Source organism: Panthera leo, chromosome A3 (assembly GCF_018350215.1).
Source record: "Panthera leo isolate Ple1 chromosome A3, P.leo_Ple1_pat1.1, whole genome shotgun sequence".
In the NCBI taxonomy this organism is placed as follows: domain Eukaryota; kingdom Metazoa; phylum Chordata; class Mammalia; order Carnivora; family Felidae; genus Panthera; species Panthera leo.
Window position 1 is genome coordinate 73,290,103 of NC_056681.1, and position 26,165 is coordinate 73,316,267.

General features: G+C 39.0%; 1 protein-coding gene across 1 annotated transcript in view; it reads left to right on the forward strand.

Annotated features, from left to right (window-relative positions):
- Window positions 1-26,165, forward strand: part of EML6 (EMAP like 6) — a 277,088-nt gene that overhangs the window by 120,818 nt on the left and 130,105 nt on the right. The window contains exons 3-6 of the mRNA XM_042932287.1: window positions 136-234; window positions 2,860-2,928; window positions 10,360-10,545; window positions 12,388-12,523. Of these exons, the coding sequence (XP_042788221.1) occupies window positions 136-234; window positions 2,860-2,928; window positions 10,360-10,545; window positions 12,388-12,523 (490 nt within the window). The remainder of the gene's footprint in view (window positions 1-135; window positions 235-2,859; window positions 2,929-10,359; window positions 10,546-12,387; window positions 12,524-26,165) is intronic.

Sequence of the window (26,165 nt, forward strand, 5' to 3'; positions counted from 1 at the left end):
TTTTTTTTTTTTTTTTGCATACATTCAATGCCTGGCCCAGAGTAGGTAATCAGTGACCATTTGTTGAAAGAAGACCTGGATAGTCAGGAATGTGCCTATCAGTTTCAGCTATTAAATTATTGTTCTTATTCTTAGCGTTTGGCCTCTGTGGGACTGGATGCAAAAAACACAGTCTGCATTTGGGACTGGAGGAAGGGAAAACTTCTGGCCTCAGCCACCGGCCACTCTGACCGGGTAAGAAGAGCTTATTGGATCAAGCCACGCAGTTTTCATAACTATGAGCGAATTGTGAAGTAGCTTCCCAGATTTGTACTATTTTTAAAAGTAAATTCTCCATGTAAAGATTTCTCCTACATATTCAACCTAAAAACTGACTTTAAAAAAAAAAAATCAATTCCTGACTAATAGCTGTGTTGGCATGATCTCTTCTGGTGATTGGATGCTTTCTTTAAATTGTTACTACCTTTCATAGGCAAAGCAAATTTTTGATATTGGCATCTAGCTTCTTCATCATAAAGTCAAAATAGAATTGAATTTGAAATTGTAAAGTTTTGATGTATTCCTTTAGAAATGGAAGTAGTTGTTAGAAAATAATACTCACAAAATATGTTTACAGGTGTATACATTTTAACTTCAAATGAGTATAGTGACAACTTAGGGATTTTTGTTATATTTGAGAATCTTAAGATTGTGGCTTGCTTATCATATTGAAGTTAGTGTGCTCAGAAATAATTTCATACAGTCATAGCAGGCAAGGTAGGTTATGAAGCAGGTCAGAAATCTATTTCTCCATTCTCTTGCATAATTAAAATAATGTGACCACTTTATTTTTTATAATTTCAAACAAAGTGAATTGGCATGATTATCTTACATTGATTAATAGTTTTGTATTTCTTCTCAGTGTAAGTGAGAATGAAGCCTGAATTAAATATGAAATTCATCATCTCTTTCTTAGTGTGAACTCTGAAAAATTTTTTTCAAATGAACAGTATATTCATTGAGGGAGAATCATAATTTTAAGGTGACCTGATAGTTGTTGTGGCACATTTGAGCAAATTGTACTCAAGGATTAAGTTCTCAGAAAGTCCAGAAATGACCAGCCTTGGAACTTTAGTGTTGGAGGAGCTCCAGCACCCTTTTGTTCCCAATGGTTCCTACCCCTGGCAACATGTAAGAATTCCTTAGGGAGATTTTATAGTGCAGTGATGCTTGGGCTCTGCTCCCAGATTATTAACTTACTGGTAATTAATCAGTATTAACTTAGTACTTAATGAACAGTTTGAAAATACTTGTAATGCTCACATTTTGTATATTACTGTTTCTGCTTATGTGATAATCCCATCATATCATATAAAGTAAGTTGAGTTAGACTAGATCAATGTGAATTTATTTCTTACTGTTTTGTTCATGTACTTTATACCTTCCACTTAGAAGTAGATTATGAAAAGTACAATGCTACTCTAGTGCAAATGTATAATTTTAAGATCCTAGAATGTTCTTTTTGAACACTGTTCTCCCAGACTCCATGATTTGTCTGGGAGAAACACAGTGTCTCCCAAAACTGGGAGAACACAGTTTTGTTCTTTATTACTGGTGCCAATATGAATCATTAATGTCTCCTTATGGGCAAATGATTATCTTCAAGATTATTTTAGTGGAGAAAATACTTAATCCCTAGCACTCATTTTTGTAATTGAGTGCTCATAACACTCATTGCCCTCATAACAGAACTGAGGTGGTGTCATGTATTTTAGAGATGATGAGACCAGCCTGAGGTTGCATAGCTAAAATGGGCACTGGACCTTATTGAAACTTGGTACTTGGACCAAGTGCTCTTTCTTCAGTGTTGTTTCTGTAGTTCATAATTGCTTCTTTCTACCTAACTGAAGGTTAGGTCCTCCTTTTCTCTCTGATGATTGATCCATATTGCTCCTTCCTATGTGATGAGAAATGAGTGTCATGAGCTCTTTATCTGGTTGAGACATTGGCCCTAACAATTACTCTTTTTTTCTATTAGAGCTTCACAGAATGCGGTCCTTGGACTGACTGCATCAGAATCTCTTGGGGTCTGTTTAAAAATGCAGCTGCATGGACCAAATTTCAGAGCCACTAGATACGAATCTTTCAGTTTGGCTGGTGAAATATGTACTTTGCCACAGGTGATCTGACCCTCAAGGTTGACAGTCTTCTCTTCCTTGTTCCAAAAATGGAAAAAGAACTGCCTGCAAACCGTCTAGTAGCTTTCCTTAAAGAACATTCAGTAGTGTTAATGGATATGTTTTCAGTTCCTTGGGGAATGCAAAATAGAATAGTATTTTGGGTCAGATTAAAATGAGAGGCTAAAGGACTATTTTTGGTGGGCTAATTTAGGTGCCAAATAAATGCCCCTGCCCATGATTACAAGAAAGTGTTGGCCACATTGAATTGCATTTGACTGTTAAACATTTTCCTACTCAAAATAAAACACTTCATACTTCTCTTGATTTTTATTGTAAAGCTATGTCAAAGTATGTTACTAGCATTGTGTACAGGTATAGAAAAATTGGATCAAAAAATTATTCTAAAGCATTCCAATTTGTTTACCCTGGATGAACCATGTTAAAAATATGACACCAGTTTGTCTCACTGATTGTGGTTAATTATTATTTCTTTATTCAGGTCTAAGGTAAGTAGATAGGCAACAAAATATGTGTTAGCAATTCCTGAACCAACCCCAGAGCCAAATCGCCCATTTTTCAGTCCATGCAAGTAACAGTGTATTCTAAATTTTGGATAGAGTCTTGGCAGTTGAACTGATAGCTGAAAGAAGGCAAAAACACATATATTACCAACAGAGTAATTTTTAATTCTTTTAAACAGATTTTTGATATTTCCTGGGATCCATATCAGCCAAACAGAGTGGTTAGCTGTGGAGTAAAACATATAAAGGTAAAGTAGTTATTTAAAAAAAAATTTTTTGGTAACTTTTATGAGAAGAATTTAAGGTGTTTATATATATATATAATTTGATGTTGAGGAATGGCTCTATTTTTCTAAAATTTGGAGCCTTTTACTGCATTGATCTTGAAGCAAGCTAGCATCAGCTGAGGGGGCTCTCTTTCAGAACTACAGTGTAAGGACCATCAGGTGAAGTGCCCAGCAGGCAGCTGAAAAGAAAACTTTGTGTTAATCAAATGCTAAATCAAATACTCCTAGTATTTCAAGGATTGCATGCTTTAAAACAGTTCTGATTTTAATATTGTAAATTAAGTTTTTACATTTTGATGAATGTTTACACATACTGCATATCAAAACATTTTCTGTCATGTTGAGAAGTTATTTTAGAAGGAACAGCGTTGGGTTGGACATAAAAATAGAGGGATACACAGTACGAGCCTACCTGAGCCATTGATTTTTAAATGCCTCTGTCTTCCCCTAGACTACACAGCTTCAAATACCACAGGTAGCCCAGGACCTACCTTTAGCTATTTGCTTCTTTCTACTTTGTTAAATGGGTAGCACGGTTAACACCATTAACTTTCTTTGCTCCAACATAGCAGAAATTTCCTCTGGACCCTGGGATGTGACCCAGAATCTTCTGTCTACAGATTTGTACACAATAGAGATTAAAGTTCATAATTGAAAGAGTGTGAGGATTACTTGCTTGACTACAGCATGTGTGGATCTCTGCTAGTACCAAATTGCTGCATTTTTGTATGAACGGAATAGGTATCTGTATTATTTCCCCAACCAACTCCTCCTGTTTCCCTGTTCTTTTGTTCTTTTTTCAGTCTCGTTTTTTATGATCCTTCCCATTGTTCTGACTTAATTGTTAGAAAGGGACAGATGATCAGATGTCCAGAAATAAATATAACAAGAGATATGCAAGACTTGCTTAAAGAATATTACAAAACTTCACAGAGGAATACAAAAGGCTTGAACAAATGGAGAGACAACCTTGGTTCTGGACGTGAAGTCTAAAAATTAAACACATCACTTCAATTATATTCAGTGCAATTTCAGTTAAAATCTCAAGAAGTTTTGTTATTGTTATCTGACATTTCCTTTTAAATTATTCTGAGTTAGTCTAGATGGATAAAAGAATGAGAATAACCAAGAACTTGAATAAAAAAAGGATAATGAAGAGGAAAATACTGTATTTACTAAAGCATATTATGAAACTAAAATAATTAAAATGTATCAGATTGGGATAAGGATAAATAACAATACCCCCCCCCCCAAAAAAAAAACAAAGCTGAGAAATAGAGGTTAATATGTATAACAATTTAGAATATAATAGTATCTTGACCAGTGGGCCCTAGGACAGTTTGTTATCTATTTGGGAGAAAAAAGTTATATATCATTACTTCATACCATACATTAAAATAAATTCTTTATGAATTAAAGAGTTAAGTGTTTAAAAAACTATAAAATAATTATATGAATATCTAAATAAATGTTTAACTGCTCTCAAGTGGGTGAAAGGCCTTTCTGAATGTAGAAGCAAAGAAACCATAAAGATAATATTATAGATTCAATTATATAAACATTAAAACTTTCTGTCTACCTGCCCCCAACTGCTAAGAAACAAGAGAGATAAACCACACATGAGCAAAGTGTAAGCCACAAGCGTGTTAGATAGAATTTTGGTTTGTTCTTGAAATGTAAAGACCTTCAGCAAACCTGTACAACGGAGAAAGGACGTGTATAATTGACAAAAATGGAAACGTTGGCTAACAGATAGATGAAAATGCTAAATCTTCTTAGTTAGGAATAACAATTTTTGAATAACAATGTTTAATCTATCAGAATTAAGATTAAAGTGTATCCAGTGCTGACAAAGATTTAGTGACTGAACACTGTCAAACCTTGCTGGGGGAGATGTAAATGAGTACTATAAATGAGTATTTCTAGTCTTTAAGTCCAGAAATTTGATAATATCTATCAATAGCTTTAGAAATGTTAGTATCCTGGGGTGCCTGGGTGGCTCAGTGAGTTAAGCCTCCGACTCTGGCCCAGGTCACAATCTCCTGGTTTCCGGGGGTTCGAGCCCCACCTCTGCCTCTGTGCTGATGGCTCAGAGCCTAGAGCCTGCTTCAGATTCTGTGTCTCCCTCTCTCTCTGCCCCTCCCCCACTCGTGCTCTGTCTCTCTCACTCTCTCTAAAAAGAGTAACATTAAAAAATTTTTTTTTAATTTAAAAAAATGTTAATATCCTTTGAGGTAGTGATTTTTTTTTCAGTATTAGTATATGTGCTGCTGTGAAGAGAACACCGCTCATATTTTCATATCTTGGAATTTATCTCAAGGAAATTATTAGGAGTGTGAACCAGAATAGGTTCATTGCTGAATAACTTACCAACAGCAAATAAAACCAGACTAAAGAAGGCCTGAAGCCACCAAACTGCCCCCAGGTGGTTAAATACAATATGGTAGATCCATAGGAAGAAATACTGTACAATCATTATAAGTCATGGTTTAGATGATTATTTAATGTTATTAGGAAATATTCAAGATTTATTTACAGTCTACTAGGTGAGGTAATTTTTTTTTTTTGATTTTTTTCTTTTTACTTTAGAAGTAAAGTATATTTTTGTATAGGAAATAAATTGGAAAGATACCAAAAAATGTTAAGCAGTTAACACTGGCTATGGAGTTTATGATTAAATTGTCTCTTTATTTTTAAAATTATTTTACAATAACACATATTTTTCCAAAATCAGAAAAAAGTAATGAAAAAAAACAGAAGAAAAAAAGATAAGCGTATAGGTTCTATTATTCAAAGGTATCAAGTGTCCTACCAATAATTTCCTTTATAATTTTTATTAATCAAAGATATATACCCATCAACATGAATTTCTAATCTGTCTGACAAATGGCAAAGGCACTGAATTGTTCTTTTACCCACAAGCAAAGAATTATGTGAGTTCATGATGAGACTGGTTTCCATCAGGTGATGGTGGCTTTATGGAAGTCTAGGACTCTGATCACAGGGCCATCATCCAGTCTGCATATTCTACAGTGAGGAAGCCAAGACCTAGGCGGTTATTTGACTTGGAATCCTCTTTGTATCTCCTGCTTGTCTCTGGGAAAGCTGTTCAATCTCCCTGAGGCTGAATTTCTCTCCCAAAAAACACCCCCATGAAACCAGGGGGTTGTGGATCACTACTTTAGGAGTGTGTTAAGAGTTACATTACACAGTGTGTGAAACCAGTAGGGGCACAATGTTAATTTCTTTTCCCATCTTCTGGGATCACAAAAATGGTGGTACAGATAAGATTTAAACTCAGTCTCTGGCTCCCTGTGTAGAGGTCTTTCCATTGGAAATTATTTCTTCAATAATCTATTTTGGCCTGATTTTCCCCCAAAAAACAAAATATTAAAAAAATAGATTAGCTGCTTAACTGATGGAATTCTCCAGCTTCTTCCCTGTTTGTTTTCATCCTTGGTTAACTCTTCTAATCAGTTAATTCCAAAAACAAAGACATATAAAACCCAGGAGCTTCATTTGAAAACACTAAGAGCTGTTTATCCCATTAAATTTGTTAATTATGGGGGCACCTGGGTGGCTTAGTCGGTTGAGTGTCTGACTTCGGCTCAGGTCATGATCTCACGGTTTGTAATTTCTAGCCCCACGTTGGGATTTGTGCTGACAGCTCAGAGCCTGGAGCCTGTTTCTGATTCTGTCTCACTCTCTCTGCCCCTCCCCCACTTGCACTCTGTCTCTCTCAAAAAATAAACATTTAGAAAAATAAATTGTTAATAATTTATAATAAACAATAAATTGTTTTAGCAGACAGGCACTTTTTTTTTTCTAAGCAAAATTAAGTATTTTTACCTCAAATAGAATAATCTCCCAATGCCCGTCTACCCATCTTTATTAATTTTGTTTAGAAAGAAATCCACAACAGGGGCACCTGAGTGACTCAGTCAATTAAGCATCCGACTTCGGCTCTGGTCATGATCTTGAGGTTCGTGAGTTCAAGCCCCACATCAGGCTCTGCACTGACAGCTCTGAGCTTGGATTCTGCTTCAGATTCTGTGTCTCCGTCTCTCTGCTCCTCCCCGCCTTGTGCACAAGTGCTTGCGCTCTTTCTCAAAAATAAGTAAAAACGTAAAAAAATATTTTAAAAAGAAAGAAATCCATAACAAATTTTAGCAGGCTTCCAACAAGCTTCTTTATTTTCTTCTTTATTTTCTACAGGCTTCTTTATTTTCTACAAGCAATTCCATGATCCCCACTTCACCCCACCCACCCCCCCCCCCCCCGGCCCTGCAAAAACCTACTTAACAGCAAATTAAAGATTCCAGTCACAAGCTGAATGCAAAATCTTTGATGTACTCCAAGAAAATATTGTTATGTGACATTTTTGTAGCTAGGGTGAAATCCTTTGTGTTTTTGCAAATCCCCAGTGTTGGCAGACAGGCAAATAACAATTATCTGAAATGAAAGCTTGAAAACAGTAGCAGTTGATCATTGTCATGCTTGGTTGGTTTTACAGCAAATGAGCCTACCAGGTTTGTGGATATTGTTGATCCTTCTCTAGTCTCTAGTCACAGACAGAAGGGACTTTGGAGATTACCTAGGGCCAAATGAACTCCAAGGTATCTGCCAGTTCTAACAAAATTTGCATTACAATCTGGGAATGGAGACTGGGAAAGATAAACTACATCTGTTCTTTTGATGTGGATTTGCTGGTACGTTGCTATCCAAAATTGTCACTGTTTTCCAAACAGGAAGCGCTTTCAGGAACCGAGAATTCAGAGATTTGCCATTTCTACAAAAACTCTCATACCTATCCTGGTGTTACATCTATATGTGCCTTTTTAGAGAGTCATTTGATTATTTGGAATGTTTCATGTTGGCCTTGTTCCGTCTGACTGGGTGATTTCATTAGAAACCTTTGTGTCTGAGAATAATGGTCTCTTTATGCTTTGTGGTTTTTCATTAGAATATTTCAGTAACTCAGATCAGAGGTGCACATTCTAGAGTTAGAGAAATAATAACTGCAAAGTAATTACCCTTCTTTAGGAATAATGATTTTAAAATTATTGTCCTTTTAATCTTCGTGTATGGTGAGAAAAGGAAACATCTGCCTTTGGGTTTTGGCATGTTTATACTACCAGTAGGTGTTTACATTTAATAGTTTGTTCAGGTTCAAAATTATTTTTTTTTTAAGTTTATTTAATTTTGAGAGAGAGAGCAATTACAAGCAGGGGAGGGGCAGAGAGGGGGACGGGTCAGAGGATTCAAAGTGGGCTCTGTGCTGACAGAAGATAGCCCGATGCTGGGCTCAAACTCAGGAACCGCAAGATCATGACCTGAGCCAAAGTCTGACGCCCAACCAACTGAGCTGCTCAGGCACCCCTGTTCAGGTTCAAAGCTAATACTTAAATGTTTTCCCAAAGCTTATACATACTCCTCTTTTCCCCAAATCTTTTTGTTCTTTCCGTATTATACTTGAGTACCTTTTCATAGAAATAGTAAATACCCAAGAAACAAATCACTGGAGTTGACAGAAGAGAGAAGAATTGCTCCTTAATGAGAGAAGAATTCTTTTTTTTTTTTTTTTTTAACATTTATTTATTTTTGAGACAGAGAGGGACAGAGCATGAACGGGGGAGGGTCAGAGAGAGGGAGACACAGAATCTGAAACAGGCTCCAGGCTCTGAGCAGTCAGCACAGAGCCCGATGCGGGGCTCGAACTCACGGACCGCGAGATCTTGACCTGAGTCGAAGTCGGCCGCCCAACCGACTGAGCCACCCAGGCGCCCCAATGAGAGAAGAATTCTATATTGTCTCAAGTGGTTGCACACCTGCCTCTCATCCTCCATAAAGGCCGTCACCTCCATAGCTGCCAGAGTCCTGCACCTCCAAGGTAGTACAGTCAGCCCAGAACTCCTTCCCTCAATACTTAACTAAGAGGGCCACCATTTTTCCTCTCCTAAGGCACAAAATATTTGGCTTGTCACTGATTTTTCCTCACACATTTGTCACCTGGACTTGCCTGATCCTGCTCTCCTAATCCCAGATGCACCTTGTTTCTCACCACTGATCCAAATCCTAGCTTTGCTTGTTCCAGTTAATTCAACATGGTTCTCTCTGAATTTTCTTGGCACTTGTATGTAGTCTAAATATGCTGCTTTGAAATTATTTCTGGTTTTATATGTATCTTCATTAGATTCAAACTTCTCAAGGCAGGGGTGCCCAGGTGGCTCAGCTGGTTAAGCATCTGACTCTTGGTTTCAGCTCAGGTCATGATTTCACAGTTTGTAAGTTTGAGCCTGGAGTTGGGGTTTGCACTGACAATGCAGAGCCTGCTTGGGATTCACTCTCTCCTCTCTTTTTGTCCCTTTCCTGCTCTCTCTCTCCTCTCTCTCTCATTCTCTCAAAATAAATTTTTAAAAATGATTGAAATTTCTCAAAGCAAATATCAAGACCTCAGTATTTTCTCATGTATAACCCCCATTGAATCCTTACCTTCAACAAACCACTTAGGCCCCCTTTCCCTCACTTCCAGGTGGGGCTGATAGGAATAGCTGCTTTAGCCTGTTCTCAAGAGTATTATGAAGATCAAATAAATGTAAAGAGCCTTTATAAATGTTGAGGGGCTGTATACTTAGCAGTAAAGTTATACCAGTTCATACATTTTAAAAACTATGCCAAAACAAAACAGTTAATTTCTGTATAGCCACAGAAGTCTACTTGTTGCTTTCTATAAAGTGGCTCAAGCTTTATGCTTATGGTCTTCCACATGATAAATTATTCAGTGAAAATTGAAAAGCTTAGTTATTTGGCTATATGGGAAGATAACTCAGAAAGCTTTTGAGTAAGATTTCTACAGTGAAGATATATAACATTTCAGGTTAGAAACACATGATATCCAAATACATACATACACACACATGCACACACACCAAAAAAACATCTGGAAGATACATCCACGTGTTAACAGGAGGCTGTAGATACTTCATTTTTCCTCTTTATACTTCTCTTTATTTCTAAACTCCTCTACAATGAACCTATACTGCTTTTGTAATTTGACCAAAAATTAAAGACATGATGATTCACCCACTTTATTCCAACTCTGAGAACATTGAGCTTTTGTATTTAATCATCATTAAACAATTAGCAAAGTTTGGAAATTTTGGAGCTTGGAAAGTTTTAATAACACTGCTAAAAGTGTTTATTATGCTGCTAGTAGTTGGCTAAAAGGTTTTGCGATTCCATTGGTTGCCGCAGAACAACTTAAATTACATGTGCCTAGTTCAGCTATAGCAAATTATGTGAAACGTACTGAAATGTAAGCAAATACCAATGATGTGATGCATCAGGATGAATACATTATTTTTGGATCTATGTATTTTAATCACTTTCCAGTTTTGGACACTCTGTGGAAATGCCCTGACTGCAAAAAGAGGGATATTTGGCAAAACAGGGGATCTTCAGACCATCCTTTGCCTTGCATGTGCCAAAGATGACATCACCTATTCTGGTGCTTTAAATGGCGACATCTATGTCTGGAAAGGGCTCAATTTAGTCCGCACCATTCAAGGAGCACACAGTGTGAGTATGTCCATGTGGAAATTTGGTTATTATTAAATAAGTTGATATCACAAATAAGTGTGTTTTCCTGTTGTATTAAAATCAGCAGAACTCTGCTGAAAACTACCTAAACCTTCATCAAAGATTTTCCCAATTATAGCTATTCTTGTTCACCTTAAAAGAAATAGTTCAAAAGCTCAATTTAATTAACCTTCACTTCAGTCATTGATTGGTTGATTAGTGTTATTCATCCACATCTAGAAGAACAGGACTGTTTCATCACCAGTTTTATCTTATAGATCAGTACTTCTCAAATTTTAATGTACCTGTGAATTTCCTGGGGATCTTGTTAAAAATGCACATTCTGATTCAGTAAGTCTGAGATGATGCCTTTGCTGCTGGCCTGTGGCCCATATGTAGACAACTCTTGTTTTTACATTTGTTAGTAAGGGTAGATTTTCCGCACTCTGAGTAAGTAACCTCTAAATCCAAATCACAAGTTCTTAAAATGCAAACAGAAACCATTGACACACTTCTTTTTTGATGATCTGCTCTGTAAGAACATGGGCAAACTTTACTTCTGACCATTCTGCTCTCTTTTGACACCTATAATAATGGTTACACTGCTGTATCTATAGATGATAAAATGGAAATGCCCAGAAGAATGGGGAGATGTGAAAGCTAAAGCCTATTATAGTAAATGGAAATTTGGTAAACAATTTTTAGAAACTCACCAGACCTGTAGCTTAGGTCCTGACCTCAAATTGGTCCCCATTACTCTTAAATAAAGAAAAGTTTAAGCACGTCTTAGCAAAAGAGCTGTAAAATTTTAGATCTTTCATTGGCTTGTATGTTGAACCAATTTTCTTGGCTTCACTAATTATGAAACCAATCTTGAAACCATTCAGAGGTCAGCATTTGTCCCCATGCATAAAAGCAGCTGCCTTAGTAACCTCATTTCTCTTCACACTGGATCTTATGTCAACAGTATATTCTTACAGCACTTCTCAATAGACCAGATAAAATATTTTCCTATGGAGAAACATCTTTAAGTTATGGGACTATTTCAGGTGTGAAAAAAAAAAAAGCATCTTCATATAATTCTTAACAAATTAACACAAATGTAATTTGCTTTCAATTAGGCTCAGGTGTTGCCTTCTTGAACTCATTGAGATGCATTTCAGGCACCTGTGTACCAGTAAAAGTGTTTCTGTTCCTAGCTCAGATATCTTTGCCTGATTATTTTGAGAAGTGATTTATATGAAACACCTCTATTGTTGTCTTTTCTTTATAAGGATCAGTTGTCACCTAAAGGAGTTTGATCTTCATATCTACTTTAACCAAGGAATTAGTGAATAATATTTTTTTCAAATTGCCATCAGTTTAGTAATGGTAAAGGAGCATTTGAACTGATTTGCTTTGGTGGTAGTCATGATTAATTTTTACTCTAGCCAAAATGAAGGATATTATAAATGGCTACTTGTTCTATTGTCAGGATTGCAATAGAGAACAAGGTTTTTTGTTTGTTTGTTTTTTTACATTTATTTATTTTTGAGAGACGGAGTGAGACAAAGTGAGAGCAGGGGAGGGGCAGAGAGAGAGGGAGACACAGGATCAGAAGCAGGCTCCAGGCTCTGAGCTGTCAGCACAGAGCCCGACGCGGGGCTCGAACCCACAGACTGTGAGATCATGACCTGAGCCGAAGTTGGACACTCAACCGACTGAGCCATCCAGGTGCCCCGAGAACAAGGGTTTTTAAAAATGTTTTTGTTTTTGCTTTTTTTTTTTTTAATCATGAAGCTCCAACTATAATGACTACTTAGAATCCGTCAAGTATTGAGTATAATCTGCCTTACTCAACAGGCTGGAATCTTTAGCATGTATGCTTGTGAAGAAGGCTTTGCCACTGGTGGACGAGATGGGTGTATTCGATTATGGGATACTGATTTCAAACCAATAACCAAAATTGATCTCAGGGAGACAGAACAAGGATATAAAGGTAATGCATGTGGTAATAATTACCCATAACTCTAAAAGTGTTAAATACAATGTGAAGTTCTGTATTTATATTTGTTTCTGTACCCATCTTATTCCGGAAAGGATTTAAGGTAGTTTACATAAATGGATTGCATACACGATCAAAAGTGTGTTAAAAACAAATGGATACCCCTTCTTTCTCATTTGCATGAAGGTATCTGTGTGTACTAGCAGTGGTCCTCCTACAAAGATCAATAACATAATGAGAAAACCACCGAGTGGTATCTTGGGAAATGAGACTTTGAATTATAAAACTGGGAAATTCTGGACAAGTTGGTGACCCTAAATGAGACTGCATCCAGCCTCTGAAAATAAGTAAATAAATAATTGCTAGGTAAAACAAGACCAAAAAATTAGCTTTAAAGTAGTAGCTATCAGAGTAGTAGAAGTTAACTTGGGATCAGGGCTGGGGACCTGGATTCAAATCCAAGTTTTGCCTATGATAGATTTGAGTCAAGTGTTTAAAAATCTCTGGGTCTCAGTTTCCTCCTCTCTAAGATGAGGATAATTACTAGCAACAGCCACGTAGAGTTGTATGAGGATTAAAAACATGTACAGAGTGCTTAGAGTAAGTCATGGAAGACAGCCCTCAATAAATATTAGCTATTATTACAATATACTGAGTATGTGTACCAGGCAATACAAAACAGTTTATATACATCTATTTAAATTTTCATCATAAGGGGGCGCCTGGGTGGCTCAGTCGGTTAAGCCTCCGACTTCAGCTCAGGTCACGATCTCACGGTCCGTGGGTTTGAGCCCCGCGTCGGGCTCTGGGCTGATGGCTCAGAGCCTGGAGCTTGCTTCGGATTCTGTGTCTCCCTCTCTCTCTGCCCCTCTCCCATTCATGCTCTGTCTCTCTCTGTCTCAAAAATAAATAAATGTTAAAAAAAATTAAAAAAAAAACTTTAAAAAAAATAAATTTTCATCATAGGTACCAGGCAATACAAAGCAGTTTATATACATCTATTTAAATTCTCATCATATTATAATCTCATCCTTACAGGCAAAGAATTGGGGTTTGAGAGAATTTAAAGTGGAAATGTAAACAGAAAAGATAAGATGAAGTCCTAGGCGATGTCGGTACACTAAGTACGTGGAGGGGGGGCTCTACTATTTGCTGCAGAGGGGCCCCAGACGCTGCTCTTGGCTCCTCCAGCCATCGCTGAGGGAGGGGTTGCTCAGTACCGTGACTTATGCTGTCCACAAGATGAAAACTGACTCACTGCTCAGGTGAAGGTGAATTTCTCCCAGTGCTGAAATGAGAGAGAAATTTCCCAAGGATCTTCCTAGAGAGTGTTCTGTGACAGGAGACCCAAGTCCTCGAAAGGCCTGAAGTGAGCCATTACTCATCAGGTTCTTTTCCACAAAGCCCCTTGATGCAGGCTGACAGCAGTGTGGCCACAGAGGTTTCTTCAAAGGCCAAGTGGTCTGGTGGTGCTCAGAGCTCTCTCCTGACCTGAGGTAGATTCCAGAGGACTGAGAGAAGAATACTACCTATTCTTTAGGCCATCCTCCTTGAATAATATTGTTGTCAACCAAACCTTTCTTAAAAATTATGCAGTACAGAAGTGAGCTGGATCTTGTACTTCCTATATGTACTCAGAGTCCAGTTTCCTAAAATATCTTTTAAATACAAAAAGCTAATCTGGAGATTGGATTGTTATTTTCTTATGGAAGCTCGGGATCATGTTTGGATGCATTTCTGAATACCAGGTACAGGGGTCACCATACCAAGTTGTAAAATGTAGTGTCCACTTCACTGCATTGACAAGGAGACAGTTGAGGCCCTTTAGTTCTCTGCCATAGTGCATGAGCCAGTATAACTTTATTCAGAAAAATACTTAAAACAGATATGAGCAAGCAAGCATCCATAAGAGCAATGTAAAAAATATTGGTAAAGCAGCCAAAAACGTTTGACTTTGAATCATGAAACTTCTTGGTATATATTTCAAGGTAAATGGAGAGAAAATCATGTACTTAGACAAGAGATGAGTTAATTTACTAGGTGGGATTATTGACCATAAACTGGCTAGATGTTGGGGAGCATAAACCAGCAATGATGATTCCTTTTTGGCACTTTATCCAGCTCATCCAGAAACTATATCACAAAATTAAAAGATAGATTTTAAAGTGGATATCATAGCAGAAGTCATACTTACCGTGTTGTACTTTTTTACCTGATACTGAGTCCCTGACTTAAGGGTCTCAAAGGAGAGTTCACAAGCCAGTGCACAATGTGCATCCAGGTAAGAGGGGGTTTATATTGATTGCATGGCCAACTCCTGTCCCTGGAGTCAGAGGAAGATGGTCAGGAACAGCCTGCATTTTTTTCACTCTCAACACATTCCTACATACATGTCCTTGCCAAGGTCAAAGCAGATAGAGGTGGTCCATGGTAGACAGGAAGTGTGCCTGTACATCATAAATGTGGCCTATGGTGCCTGGGCTTACAGTTTATCAGGAGACAGACAGGCATGCATGCATTTGTAGATGGATGACCAGTGAGACAAGATCCCTATTTCCATGGGAGTAATGGACTGTGCTTTCAAAGGATCTTAAAGACCATGCTGCAGTTTGAACCCAAGGGAGCCTTGAGAAGTTGTGCCATTCCTCAAATGGCAGCCACTTTCCTGCCACCTTCTTGATTTTTACAATCACTGCTTACTACCAATACTCTTATTTTCTCAATATTTTACTTTAAATTTATTTTATTTTATTTATTTACTTATTTTAATGTTTATTTAGTTTTGAGAGAGAGAGAGAGACAGAAAATCAGAAGCAGCCTTCAGGCTCTGAGCTGTCAGCACAGAGCCCTACGTGAGGCTTGAACTCGCGAGCCATGAGATCATGACCTGAGCTGAAGTTGGACTCTTAACCAACTGAGCCACCCGGGCACCCCCAAATTGATTTTAATACATCTCTTTTTTTACTTCTCCTTACTATAAACAGTAAAACACTTTTTTAAAAAATATGCATCCTTTATAAAGCCTTCACTACTTTTTTAAACGTTTTATTTATTTTTGAGACAGTATAAGTGGGGGAAGGGCAGAGAGAGGGGAACTGAAGATCTGAAGCAGGCTCTGTGCTGACACCAGCAAGCCCAATGTGGGGCTTGAACTCATAAGCCCTGAGATCATGACCTGAGCCGAAGTTGAACACTCGATGAACTGAACCACCCAGGTGCCCCACCTGTCACACTTTAAAAATGTTGTAACAGAAATCCACTATGTACTGCCCAACTTGAAAAGATTTTTATTTGAGTCCTCTCTATCTTTTTTGGTGAGTGGGGAGGTGAGACTGACTAAAAGTTAATAAATATTGTTGCTCTTTTCAAGGAACCAGCTCCTGGTTTCTTGATCTGTTCTATTGGTTTTTTAGTCTGTTTCATTTATTTCTGGTTTAGTCTTTATTATTTTCTTCCTTCTACTGGTTTGGAGTTTTGTTTGTTGTTCTTTTTCTAGCTCCTTTAAGTGAAAGGTTAGGTTGTTTATTGAGATTGGTTTTTTTGTTTTTTTGGGTTTTTTTGCTTTTTGGGTAGACCTGGAATGCTATAAACTTCTTTCTTAGAATAGCTTTTGAAGCATCCCAAAGATTTTGGACCTATATGTTTTCATTTTCATTCATTTCCATGTCATTTTGATTTTCTCTTTGATTTCTTGGTTCACCCATTCATTGTTTACTAGCATGTTATTTGACCTCCCTGTATTTGTGTTCTTTCTAGATTTTTTTCTTGTGGTTTATTTCTAGTTTCATAGAGTTGTGGTCAGAAAAGATGCATACTATGACTTTGTTGTTTTTTAATTTGTTGAGAGTTGTTTTGTGGCCTAATAAGTGATCTATTCTGGAGAATGTTCCATGTGAACTTCAAGAGAATGTGTATTCTGTTTTAAGTTGGAATGTTCTGAATATTATCTGTTAGGTCTATCTTGCCCAATGTGTCATTCAAAGCCACTGTTTCCTTGTTGATTTTCTGTTTGAATGATGCGTCCATTGATGTAAGTGGTATGTTAAAGTCCCCTACTGTAACTGTATTACTATTGATTATTTCTTTTTTGTTTATTATTAGCTGCTGTATGTATTTGGGTGCTTCTATGTTGGGTGCATAAATATTTACAATTGTTATGTTTTCTTTTGGGATTGTGCCCTTAATGACTATATAGTGTCATCTTTGTCTCTTGTTACAGTCTTTGTTTTAAAAAAATTTTTTAATGTTCATTTTTATTTTTGAGAGAGAGAGCATGAGCAGAGAAGAGGCAGAGAGAGAGGGAGACACAGAATTTGAAGCAGGCTCCAGGCTCCAGGCTGTCAGCACAGAACCTGACACAGGACTCAAACCCATGAACCATGAAGTCATGACCTGAGCCAAAGTCAGATGATTAACTGACTGAGCCACCCAGGCACCCCTTATAGTCTTTGTTTTAAAGTCTATTTTGTCCAATGTAAGTTTTGCTACCCCAGCTTTCTTTTTACTCCCATTTGTATGATAAATGCTTTTCTGTCCCTTCCCTTTCAATCTGCATGTTGCTTTTAGTTTGAAACAAGTCTTTTGTAGGCAGTATATAGATAGGTCTTGTTTTTTATCCATTCCATCACCCTATGTCTTTTGATTGCAGTGTTTAGTCCATTTATGTTCAAAGTAATTACTGATACGTATGTACATAATGCCATTTTATTGCTTATTTTATGGTGGTTTTAGTAATTCTTCTCTGTTCCTTTCTTCTATTGTTCTTTTGTCTCAGTTTTTTGGCTTTCTTTACTGATATACTTGGATTCCTTTCTCTTTGTTTTTTGCATATCTATTAGTGGTTTTTGATTTGTGGTTACATAGCATCTTGTACATAGCATCTTGTGCATAGAGCAATCTATATTAAGTTGGTAGTTACTGAAATTTGAATCCATTATTTACTCCTGTCCTCTCCTCAGGTTTTAGGTGTATTGTTTCATGCTTTATATCCTTTTATTTTGTGAATCTCTTGACTGAATTTTTATAGATATGCTTAATTTTACTCCTTTTGTGTTTCCTACTCTTTGCACTACTGCTTATGGTCTTTCCAATCAGTCCCTTTTAACATTTTCTGTAGCACTGGTTTAGTGGTTGTAAGTTCTTTTAACCTTCTCCTTCATTTAAAAAAAAAATTGTTTATTTATTTTTGAGAGAGACAGAGAGAGAGACAGTGTGAACAGGTGAGGGGCAGAGAGAGATGGAGACACAGAATCTGAAACAATCTCCAGATTCTGAGCTGTCAGCCCAGAGACTGACGCAGGGCTTGAACTCAGGAAATGCAAGTCATGACCTGAGCTGTAGCCAAATGCTTGACCAATTGAGTGGCCCAGGCACCCCAACTCTCTCCATTTTGAATGATAGCTTTGCTGGATAGGATATTTTTGGCTTTAGGTGTTTTTTTTGTTTTGTTTTGTTTTTTTGTTTGTTTGTTTTTCAGCACTTTGATTATATCATGCCACTCTCTTCTGGTCTGCAAAGTTTCTGCTGAAAAGTTAGCTTATAGTCTTATGGAGTTTCCCTTGTATGTAACTTTTATTTTCTCTTTCTGCTTTCTTTTTTTATTTTAGAGAGAGGGAGTGCAAGCAGTGAAAGGGGAAAAGGAGGGGAGAGGGAGAGAGAGAGATTGAGAGATCTAGAGATCTTAAGCAGGCTGCATACCCAGCACAGAGCCCAACACAGGGCTTAATCCCATAACCCTAGGATGATGGCCTGAGCCAAAACCAACCAACTGAGCCACCCAGGCACCCTTCTCTTTCTGCTTTTAAAACTCTCTCTTTATGACTGCTTTTCACCATTTTAATTACAGTGTGTCTTGGTGTGGACCTCCTTGTTGTGTGTGATTTTGTCAGGGCCTCTCTGTGCCTCCTGGATCTGGATTTCTGTTTCTTTCTCCAAATTCAGGATGGTTTCACCTATTATTTCTTCAAATAAATTTTCTGTCCCCTTTTCTCTCTCTTCTCTGTCTGGGATACCTATAATGCAAATGCTATTATGCTTGATGGTGTCACTGAGTTCCCTAACACTATTTTCATTTTTTATTATTTCTTTCTTTCTCCCATTCAGCTTGCTTGCTTTCCATTACTTTGTCCTCCAGATTACTGATCTATTCTTCTGCCTCCTCTAGTCTGCTATTTATTTCGTCTAGTGTATTTTTAATTTAGTTATTGAGTTCTTCACCTCTGATTGGTTCTTTTTTTGTTTTTGTGTCTTTAAGGGTCTCACTGAGGTCCTCCATTCTTTTCTCAAGTCCAGTGAGTATCTTTGTGACATTTACTTTAAATTCTATATCAGGCATATTACTTATCTCCATTTCATTTAGCTCTTTTGCTGTGATTTTGTTCTGTTCTTTCATTTGGCACTTCTTTGTGTCCTCATTTTGTCTAACTCTCTTTATCTTCTTCTCTGTGTTAGGCAAGCCAGCTATTTCTCCTGTCCTTGAAAGTGGTGGCCTTAGAAGAGGTCCTTAGTACCCTGAAGTTTAATGTCCCCTGTTTTCCAGAACCTGGCACTTCAAGGGTGTCTCCCATGTTGTTGCATGTGCCCTGCTGTTGGGGCTGAGCCACTTTTGCTTTCATTTTTGTAATCTGCATTAGGTCTCTTTGCCTGTTATAAGCAGTGTTTGTCCCATATGTTGTTAGTGGTCCTGTCTGGATCCTTCTTGGGCTTGAGTTCAGTCAGACCAGGCATTTACCAGAGATGCGGTAGCAGTGAACTGCAGAAGAACATGGGGGTGGAGTGCGTGGTGTTAGCAAGGTCTGCTTGGGTCTACTGTGGAAGGGAACCTGGAGCTGAGGCCTTTCTGGAGGGGTAATATCCACAAGGGAACACAAGGGTAGGATGCAGTATTAAGCAAGGTAGGTAGAAATGTTCGTGCTGTTCTGGTTCCTGCAGGTGTCCATGTGTCTAGTTTGGGGATGGATGTAAGAAATAGTGCCTGTGTTCCTGGAGAAGTCGCCCAATGATCCTTGCCCCTCCTGCATGCTCTGAGATTAGTAAGCAAATTTCCTTCCTGTATACCACTGGCATTCTTCAAACTGCTCCTTTTATGCTATATCTCCACAGGGCTGTTTGTTGTGCTCTTTAAGGGTGGGGACTCAGTTTCCTCTCATCCTCCTGGCTCTCCCAGAGCCAAGCCTGCTGATTTTTAAAGTTCCAGGTTTTAGGACCTACTGATTGTAAGAACTCACAAAATTTGGCTCCTCTGGTTTTCGAAGACAAATGTTATGGTGATTGATCTTCTCTCAGTGGGCTCCCTGGTGTCAGAGTCTGTTTTTCTGTTTTCTGTTCCTGCAGTATCCCTTCCTTCCATGGACAGTCTTGTGGGTCCATTTAGCTTCCAACCACATCTCTGCTCCTCCTCTCCTCTTTGGTGTGATCTCTTCTGTATATTTAGCTGAGGAAAGTTTGTTCTGCCAATCTCTGGGTCCTTTTCTGGGTTCCTTACACTGATGTAGGTATTATCTAGTGATATCTGTGGGTTGAAGTGAGCTTAGGATCTTCCCACTCCACCATCTTCCCCAGAAGTCTTCCACTTTAGCCATTTCTAAGTGGATATAATCAGTGGCATCATTTAAGTCCATTCACACTGTAGTACAACCATCATGACCATCATCACCAGACATTTTCATCTTCTTAAACTGAAATTTCATACCCATTAAACAGTAACTCTCTTTTCCCCTCTTCTCTTGGCCTCTGGCAGCCACCGTTCTACTTACCATCTCTATGAATTTGCCTGTTTTAATTACCTCATATAAATGAAGTCATACAGGATTTTCTCTTTTTTGACTGACTGACTTCTCTTAGCATGTTTTCTCTTAGCAACATATCTTTACATGTTGTATCATGTGCCAGAATTTCCTAAAGCTGATTAATACTCTTTTGTATATACTACATTTTGTTTATTCATTCATCTGTGAAGGATACTTGCTTCCACCTTTTGGCTATTGTAAATAATGCGGCAATGAACATAGATGCATAAATATTTCTTTGAGACCTTACATTCAGTTCCTTTGAATATGTAGATAGATAGATCTAGATAGAAGTAGAATTATTGAATCGTATGGTATTTCTATTTTTAATTTTTTTGAGAAACTGCCATACTGTTTTCCATAGCAGCTGCACTATTTTACATTCCCACTAACATGGCACAGAATTCCAATTTCTCTACATCCTTGCCAAATATTATTTTTTTTACTAGCAGCCATTCTAATATGTATGAAGTGTTATGTCATCTTGGGTTTGATATGCATTTCCCAATGATTAATGATGTTGAGCATTTTTTGATAAGCCTGTTGGCCCTTTATATGTCTTCATTGGAAATTTCTGTTCAAGTCTTTTACCCATATTAAAATCAGGTTGTTTAGTGTTTTGTTGTCATATCTTAAGAGTTCTTTATATATTCTAGATATTCTCTCTTTATTAGATACATGGTTTGCAAATATTTTTTCCCATGCCATAAATTGCCTTTTCACTATGTTGATTATGTTCTGTGATGCACAAAAGTTTTTTTTATTTTGATGCCCAATTTTTTTTTGTTACCTATGCTTATCCAAACAGTCATTGCCAAAGATACTGTATCATGAAGTCCCCCCCCCCCATATTTTCTTACAATATTTTATGGTTTTAGCTTTTATGTTTAGATCTTTGATCCATTTTGAATTAATTTTTTTTTCTTGGAAAGAGAGAGAGAGGGAGTGAGTGAGGAGCAGAGACAGGGAGAAAAAGAATCTCACAAGGGGCAGAGAGAGAGAGAGAGAGGGAGAAAGAAAGGGAGAGAGAGATGCAGGGTTCACCGTACATGGGGCTCATGCTTACCTGAAGCAGTGCTTGTGCTCACCCGAACCAGGCAGGACTCAAGCTCACCAGGGGTAGGGCTGGAACTTACTAACCGTGAGTTCATGACCTGAACTAAAGTCAGATGCTTAACTGGCTGAGCCACCCAGGTGTCCCTTGAGTTAATTTTTGTATATGGTGTAGGCCAAGGGTCTAACTTCATTCTTTTTTTCTCTAAAATATTTTTAATAACTAATTTAGCAGTGAAACTTGACCCGAACTTAAATGAGGCTCTTTGTCTTCATATGTGTGAATATTTTTACACATTACTACAGAAATATTTGATTTCAAGGTGCTGCCCCAGACCCCATTGGATGTATTACATGAGTCCAAAACCCCAAATTTTCTGAATTCCACAATTCCAAGTGCAACCTGCCCCAAGGAACCTCAGATATATGGGATAGTGGAACCCCTAAATGTTTTTCAGTGAAAAATTCGGGAATTTGCAAGCTGGTAGAGACCTTGGATTTCAGAGTGTAGAGCTCTCACCTTATGGATGAATACAGTGAGGTCAGAGTCCTTGGCATTCAGCTAATTGTAGGATTCAGGCTCTAACTCCTATCTCACTTTAAACTTAACAATGCATTTTGAGTTTGATCATTTTTAAAACAAATTTATTATATGCATAAAATAATGAAGCTTAAATGACTTACAGCGATAACAAAAAAGCCAAAAATAACTCTTAAGGCAACCAAAATGAATTACATCAATGGTAATAAAATACTTGGATATAGTGGTTGTAAATGATTATGTCTAAAGAAATAGGGTAATTATTCACACAGTATAGGATGTATTATATATTTACTCATTGAATAAACATTTATTAAGCATTTACTAAGTGTCAGATACATGCCTAGCAATTGGATGAGCTCATCTAAAAAGCATGTTTCAGGCATTTTACTTAGGAGTTTTTTGTGTATTTATTTTAACTTCAAACACGTATTTGTTGAATCGTAGCTCTCTCTAATAAACTATATAAACTTCAAATCCAGAGATGTCTTGTATTAGGTTAGGCAGCATTACCTCAGCATTAAGCAAGAGTAGGAGGCTCATGTCCCCTTACAAGATAACCCTTCATAGACTTTTCATCACATCTGCTGCCCCTTTGGTGGCCTGAACCACTGTTTTTAACATAGATTTCTGCAGTTGCTTTATATTTATACCTCGTGTCCCTGCTTCTCAGAATAGCAGCTGGAGAGATTGTTCAAAATTTATGTGAGCCAGGGGCACCTGGATGGCTCAGTTGGTTAAGCATCTGACTTCAGCTCAGGTGATGATCTCATCATGGTTCATGGGTTTGAGCCCTGTGTTAGGCTCCACACTGACAGAGCAGAGCCTGCTTGGGATTCTCTCTGTCTTCCTTTCTCTCTGCCCCTCCATGACTTGGACTTTCTCTCTCTCAAAATAAATCAATAAACTTAAAAAAAATCTTACATGAGCCAAATCACATTATTCTCCTCGAAAAAGAGTCAAAGTCCTCCAGATGGCCTACCAACTCCTCCCCTTCATGCCTTCCTCCTTCCATTCTGCCCTCTGCCCTGGCTGCCACTGTCTCCTGTGACCTCTGAGCTCCCAGGCTGTTCTGTCTTTCTGCAACACTGTCCCCAGGGGTCTGCGTGACTACTGCCCTCCTCTTCAGGACTTAGCTCAGATGAACCTGTCCTAATGTCTTATTTAAAATTGAAATCCCCTCAGCCTCTACTCCCCCAGGCACTCCCCATCTCCTTCTGCCAGATGTCCTTCTCACCTTGTAACAAACAATATAATTTGCCTTTTATTATGTTTACTGCTCTTGTCTGTTTCCACAAAAGCAGGAAATTTTGTTCACTGATGCTTCCTAAGGGCTTAAAACAGTGCCTGGCACCTGCAGGTGCCCTGGAAATAGCTGCCGATGAGGGAATGAAAGGTACGTTATGTGAGTGACTGGGGTACAGAGCCTTGGGAAGGAGCACAAGTGACAAGGACACAGAGGGAGACACAGAGCTTGGTTCCTTTCTTTGGTCAGCCTGCTGTATTCAAGCTTAAGCCCTTAAACACCAGTGGTCAGAGGTCAGAGAAAGGTTTAGGGAGGCACATATCATGCCCATCACCTCAGATAGGTCACCCTGTTCTGGAGCACAGAGGGAAGGGTGGAGGACAGGATTGCAAGTGGCAGTCCAGGTTATTCTTCCCCACTAATCTTAATGCCCTTTGGCTTCCTCAAAGTACACTGAGGATCATAGAGTGAAGTGGTTCTCAGTCATGGCTGATTCTGTCTGCTAGAGGACAGTTGGCATTGTTTGGAGATGTTTTTGGCTGTCACAACTGTGGAGTGCTACTGGCATATCTGAGTAGAGACCAGGGATACTGCTGAACATCTTACAGTGACACCTTGCAATGATCACCATCATGAGGAAGAACTATCCAGCACTCAATGTTAAACAGTGCTGTGGCTGAGCAGACCTGGTATAGAATATTCAAGAGACCAACTCTCAAATCTGTGAGCACCCTGGTTTACAGTAGAAACAGAGAAAGCGCCTTCTTTTGTTCTGGTGGTTCCTTGGCTGTCTTTCTTACCTCCCTCTGTCACCTCTCCCCCTGTCTGCCCACAATTGTCCTTGGGGCCAGGCCACCTGCTTCACTGTTGTTCTGCTCAAGAACTGGAGGTACTACAGGAGACCAAGCATGAGCAGAAGGTGGGATGGTGAAATAGGCCGCCAGGGGACATATGTGGTGTTGTTTGTTCAGACTCGAGGTGGAATGTGCTGTCACACGAGCAGAAGCTGACTGTCTGGTTTGTTCTGATAGTAATTCCCCTGTGAACACTCTTCTTGAACGTGTCTTAGATAAAAACCAGCCTGGGAGTTCCTTTGCTGTGTGGGTTTGGTCATGTGTTTCTGCCTTCAGAGGTCCTGTTAGGCTGTGTGGATTCTTCAGAGTTCCTATGGCCACAGGATTTGGAATCTTGTGGACTGAATTTTGCAATAGCCAAGGATTTAGTAAAGAGTAACTTTCATTATGAAGTCTGTTGGAATTCTCAGGCAGAGAGCCCTTAGAGACATGAGCAGCCGGCCATCAGTCCTTCCTGCTGCAGGAAGCCTGCAGACTAATTTAGGACTAGCCCCTGCCCAGCCTGTGGCAAGGCCCGACAACTCATGCAGCAGCTCCCAGTGTCCATGGAGACCTTTGTGCTAAGTGCTCTGCAGGATCCCATTTTAAATTTTTTCAAAATGTTTATTTATTTTTGAAGGAGAGAGAGACAGAGTGTGAAGAGGTGAGGGGCAGACAGAAAGGGAGACACAGAATCCGAAGCAGGGTCTAGGCTTTGAGCTGTCAGCACAGAGCCCGACGTGGGGCTCAAACTCATGGACGACGAGATCATGACCTGAGCCAAAGTTGGTGCCCAACTGACGGAGCCACCCAGACGCCCCTGCAGGATCCCATTTAACCCTTAACCGGGGGTCTCCAGGCATGGCAGCTCCCAGGGCATGAGATCTGTGTGATCACAGGGCCCCCTCTCAGAAGGGCTCAGCACTTGGTTGAGTGCTTTTCTGTGGCCATCTTTGAAATTCTTAATGATTTTTTTTTAACAAGGGGTCCCATGTTGGCATTTTGTGTTGAGCTCTGAAAATCATAATGCCAGGCCTGTTGCTTAGTCGTCTGTGCTCACAAATCCCTGGAAGATGCACACCTTCCCTCCTCCTAGTTTCCTCCATGATCCCAAACTCTGCCTTCAGCATTATTCTTAGGACATCAGGAGTCCCTGGCCTGCTCCAGACCCCTTTGGTGGCCTCAGCCGCTTTATCCTAAGATGAATCAAGGGGCATCAGAAGTCCTTGTTGTCATGTCCTCATCCTCCCCCTACATTCCCTCCAACTGAGTGAATTCTCTCTTGTGTTTTTTTTTTATTACCTTTTACCTCTTTACTGAGGGTGCTCCTTAGTAATCCATCTTTAATAAGGTTAGGTTTATAGGTGCAAGCCATCACCATATCTTGTTTCATTATTGGTACCATGTCCTGGAAGCATATCCACGGAGAAGGGCATTACCTTTGTGGGGAAGAGTGTTTGCTCCAGACTTTGTCTGCCCTAATCCTCATTTTTGTTCTCTGTCGCATGATCACTCTGGGACTTTGGGCTATTAATATACATGGTCATTGCTGTAATTTCATCATTTATTCAACAGATATTTACCGTCCCCATTTAGGGCCTGGTGCTGTCCATGGGGCCTCCTCCCGAGTCGTGAACATTCCCAGCATATATGTGCAGTTCTGGGCACAGGCCTGGGTAATGCCAGTGAGGATCATGCCTGCCCATTTACACAGCTGGCTTGTTTGACTCAGAATTGACTTCTCATCATTGCACTTTCTTTTGCCTTCTGGTCATCAGACTTGGACTCTCTAATCCTCTAGGGCAGAGTTTCCCAACCTGTACCTGAAAAACCATTGCATTAGAATCAGCTGGTGATGTAGCTGGAAATCTGAATTTTCAACAATGGAACTAAATCTGATAACACACGCTGGCTTGGGAACCACTTGGTAGTGGTTCTCAACAAGCAGTCCTCTGCCCTGGGGTGCTAAAAATACCTATGCCTAGCCCCACTCCTGGCCAACCAAGAGGAATTTCTTGTTGGGGTTCAGGCATCCATATTTTTTTTTTAATTTTTTTTTTAACGTTTTATTTATTTTTGAGACAGAGACAGAGCATGAACGGGGGAGGGGCAGAGAGAGAGGGAGACACAGAATCGGAAGCAGGCTCCAGGCTCTGAGCCATCAGCCCAGAGCCCG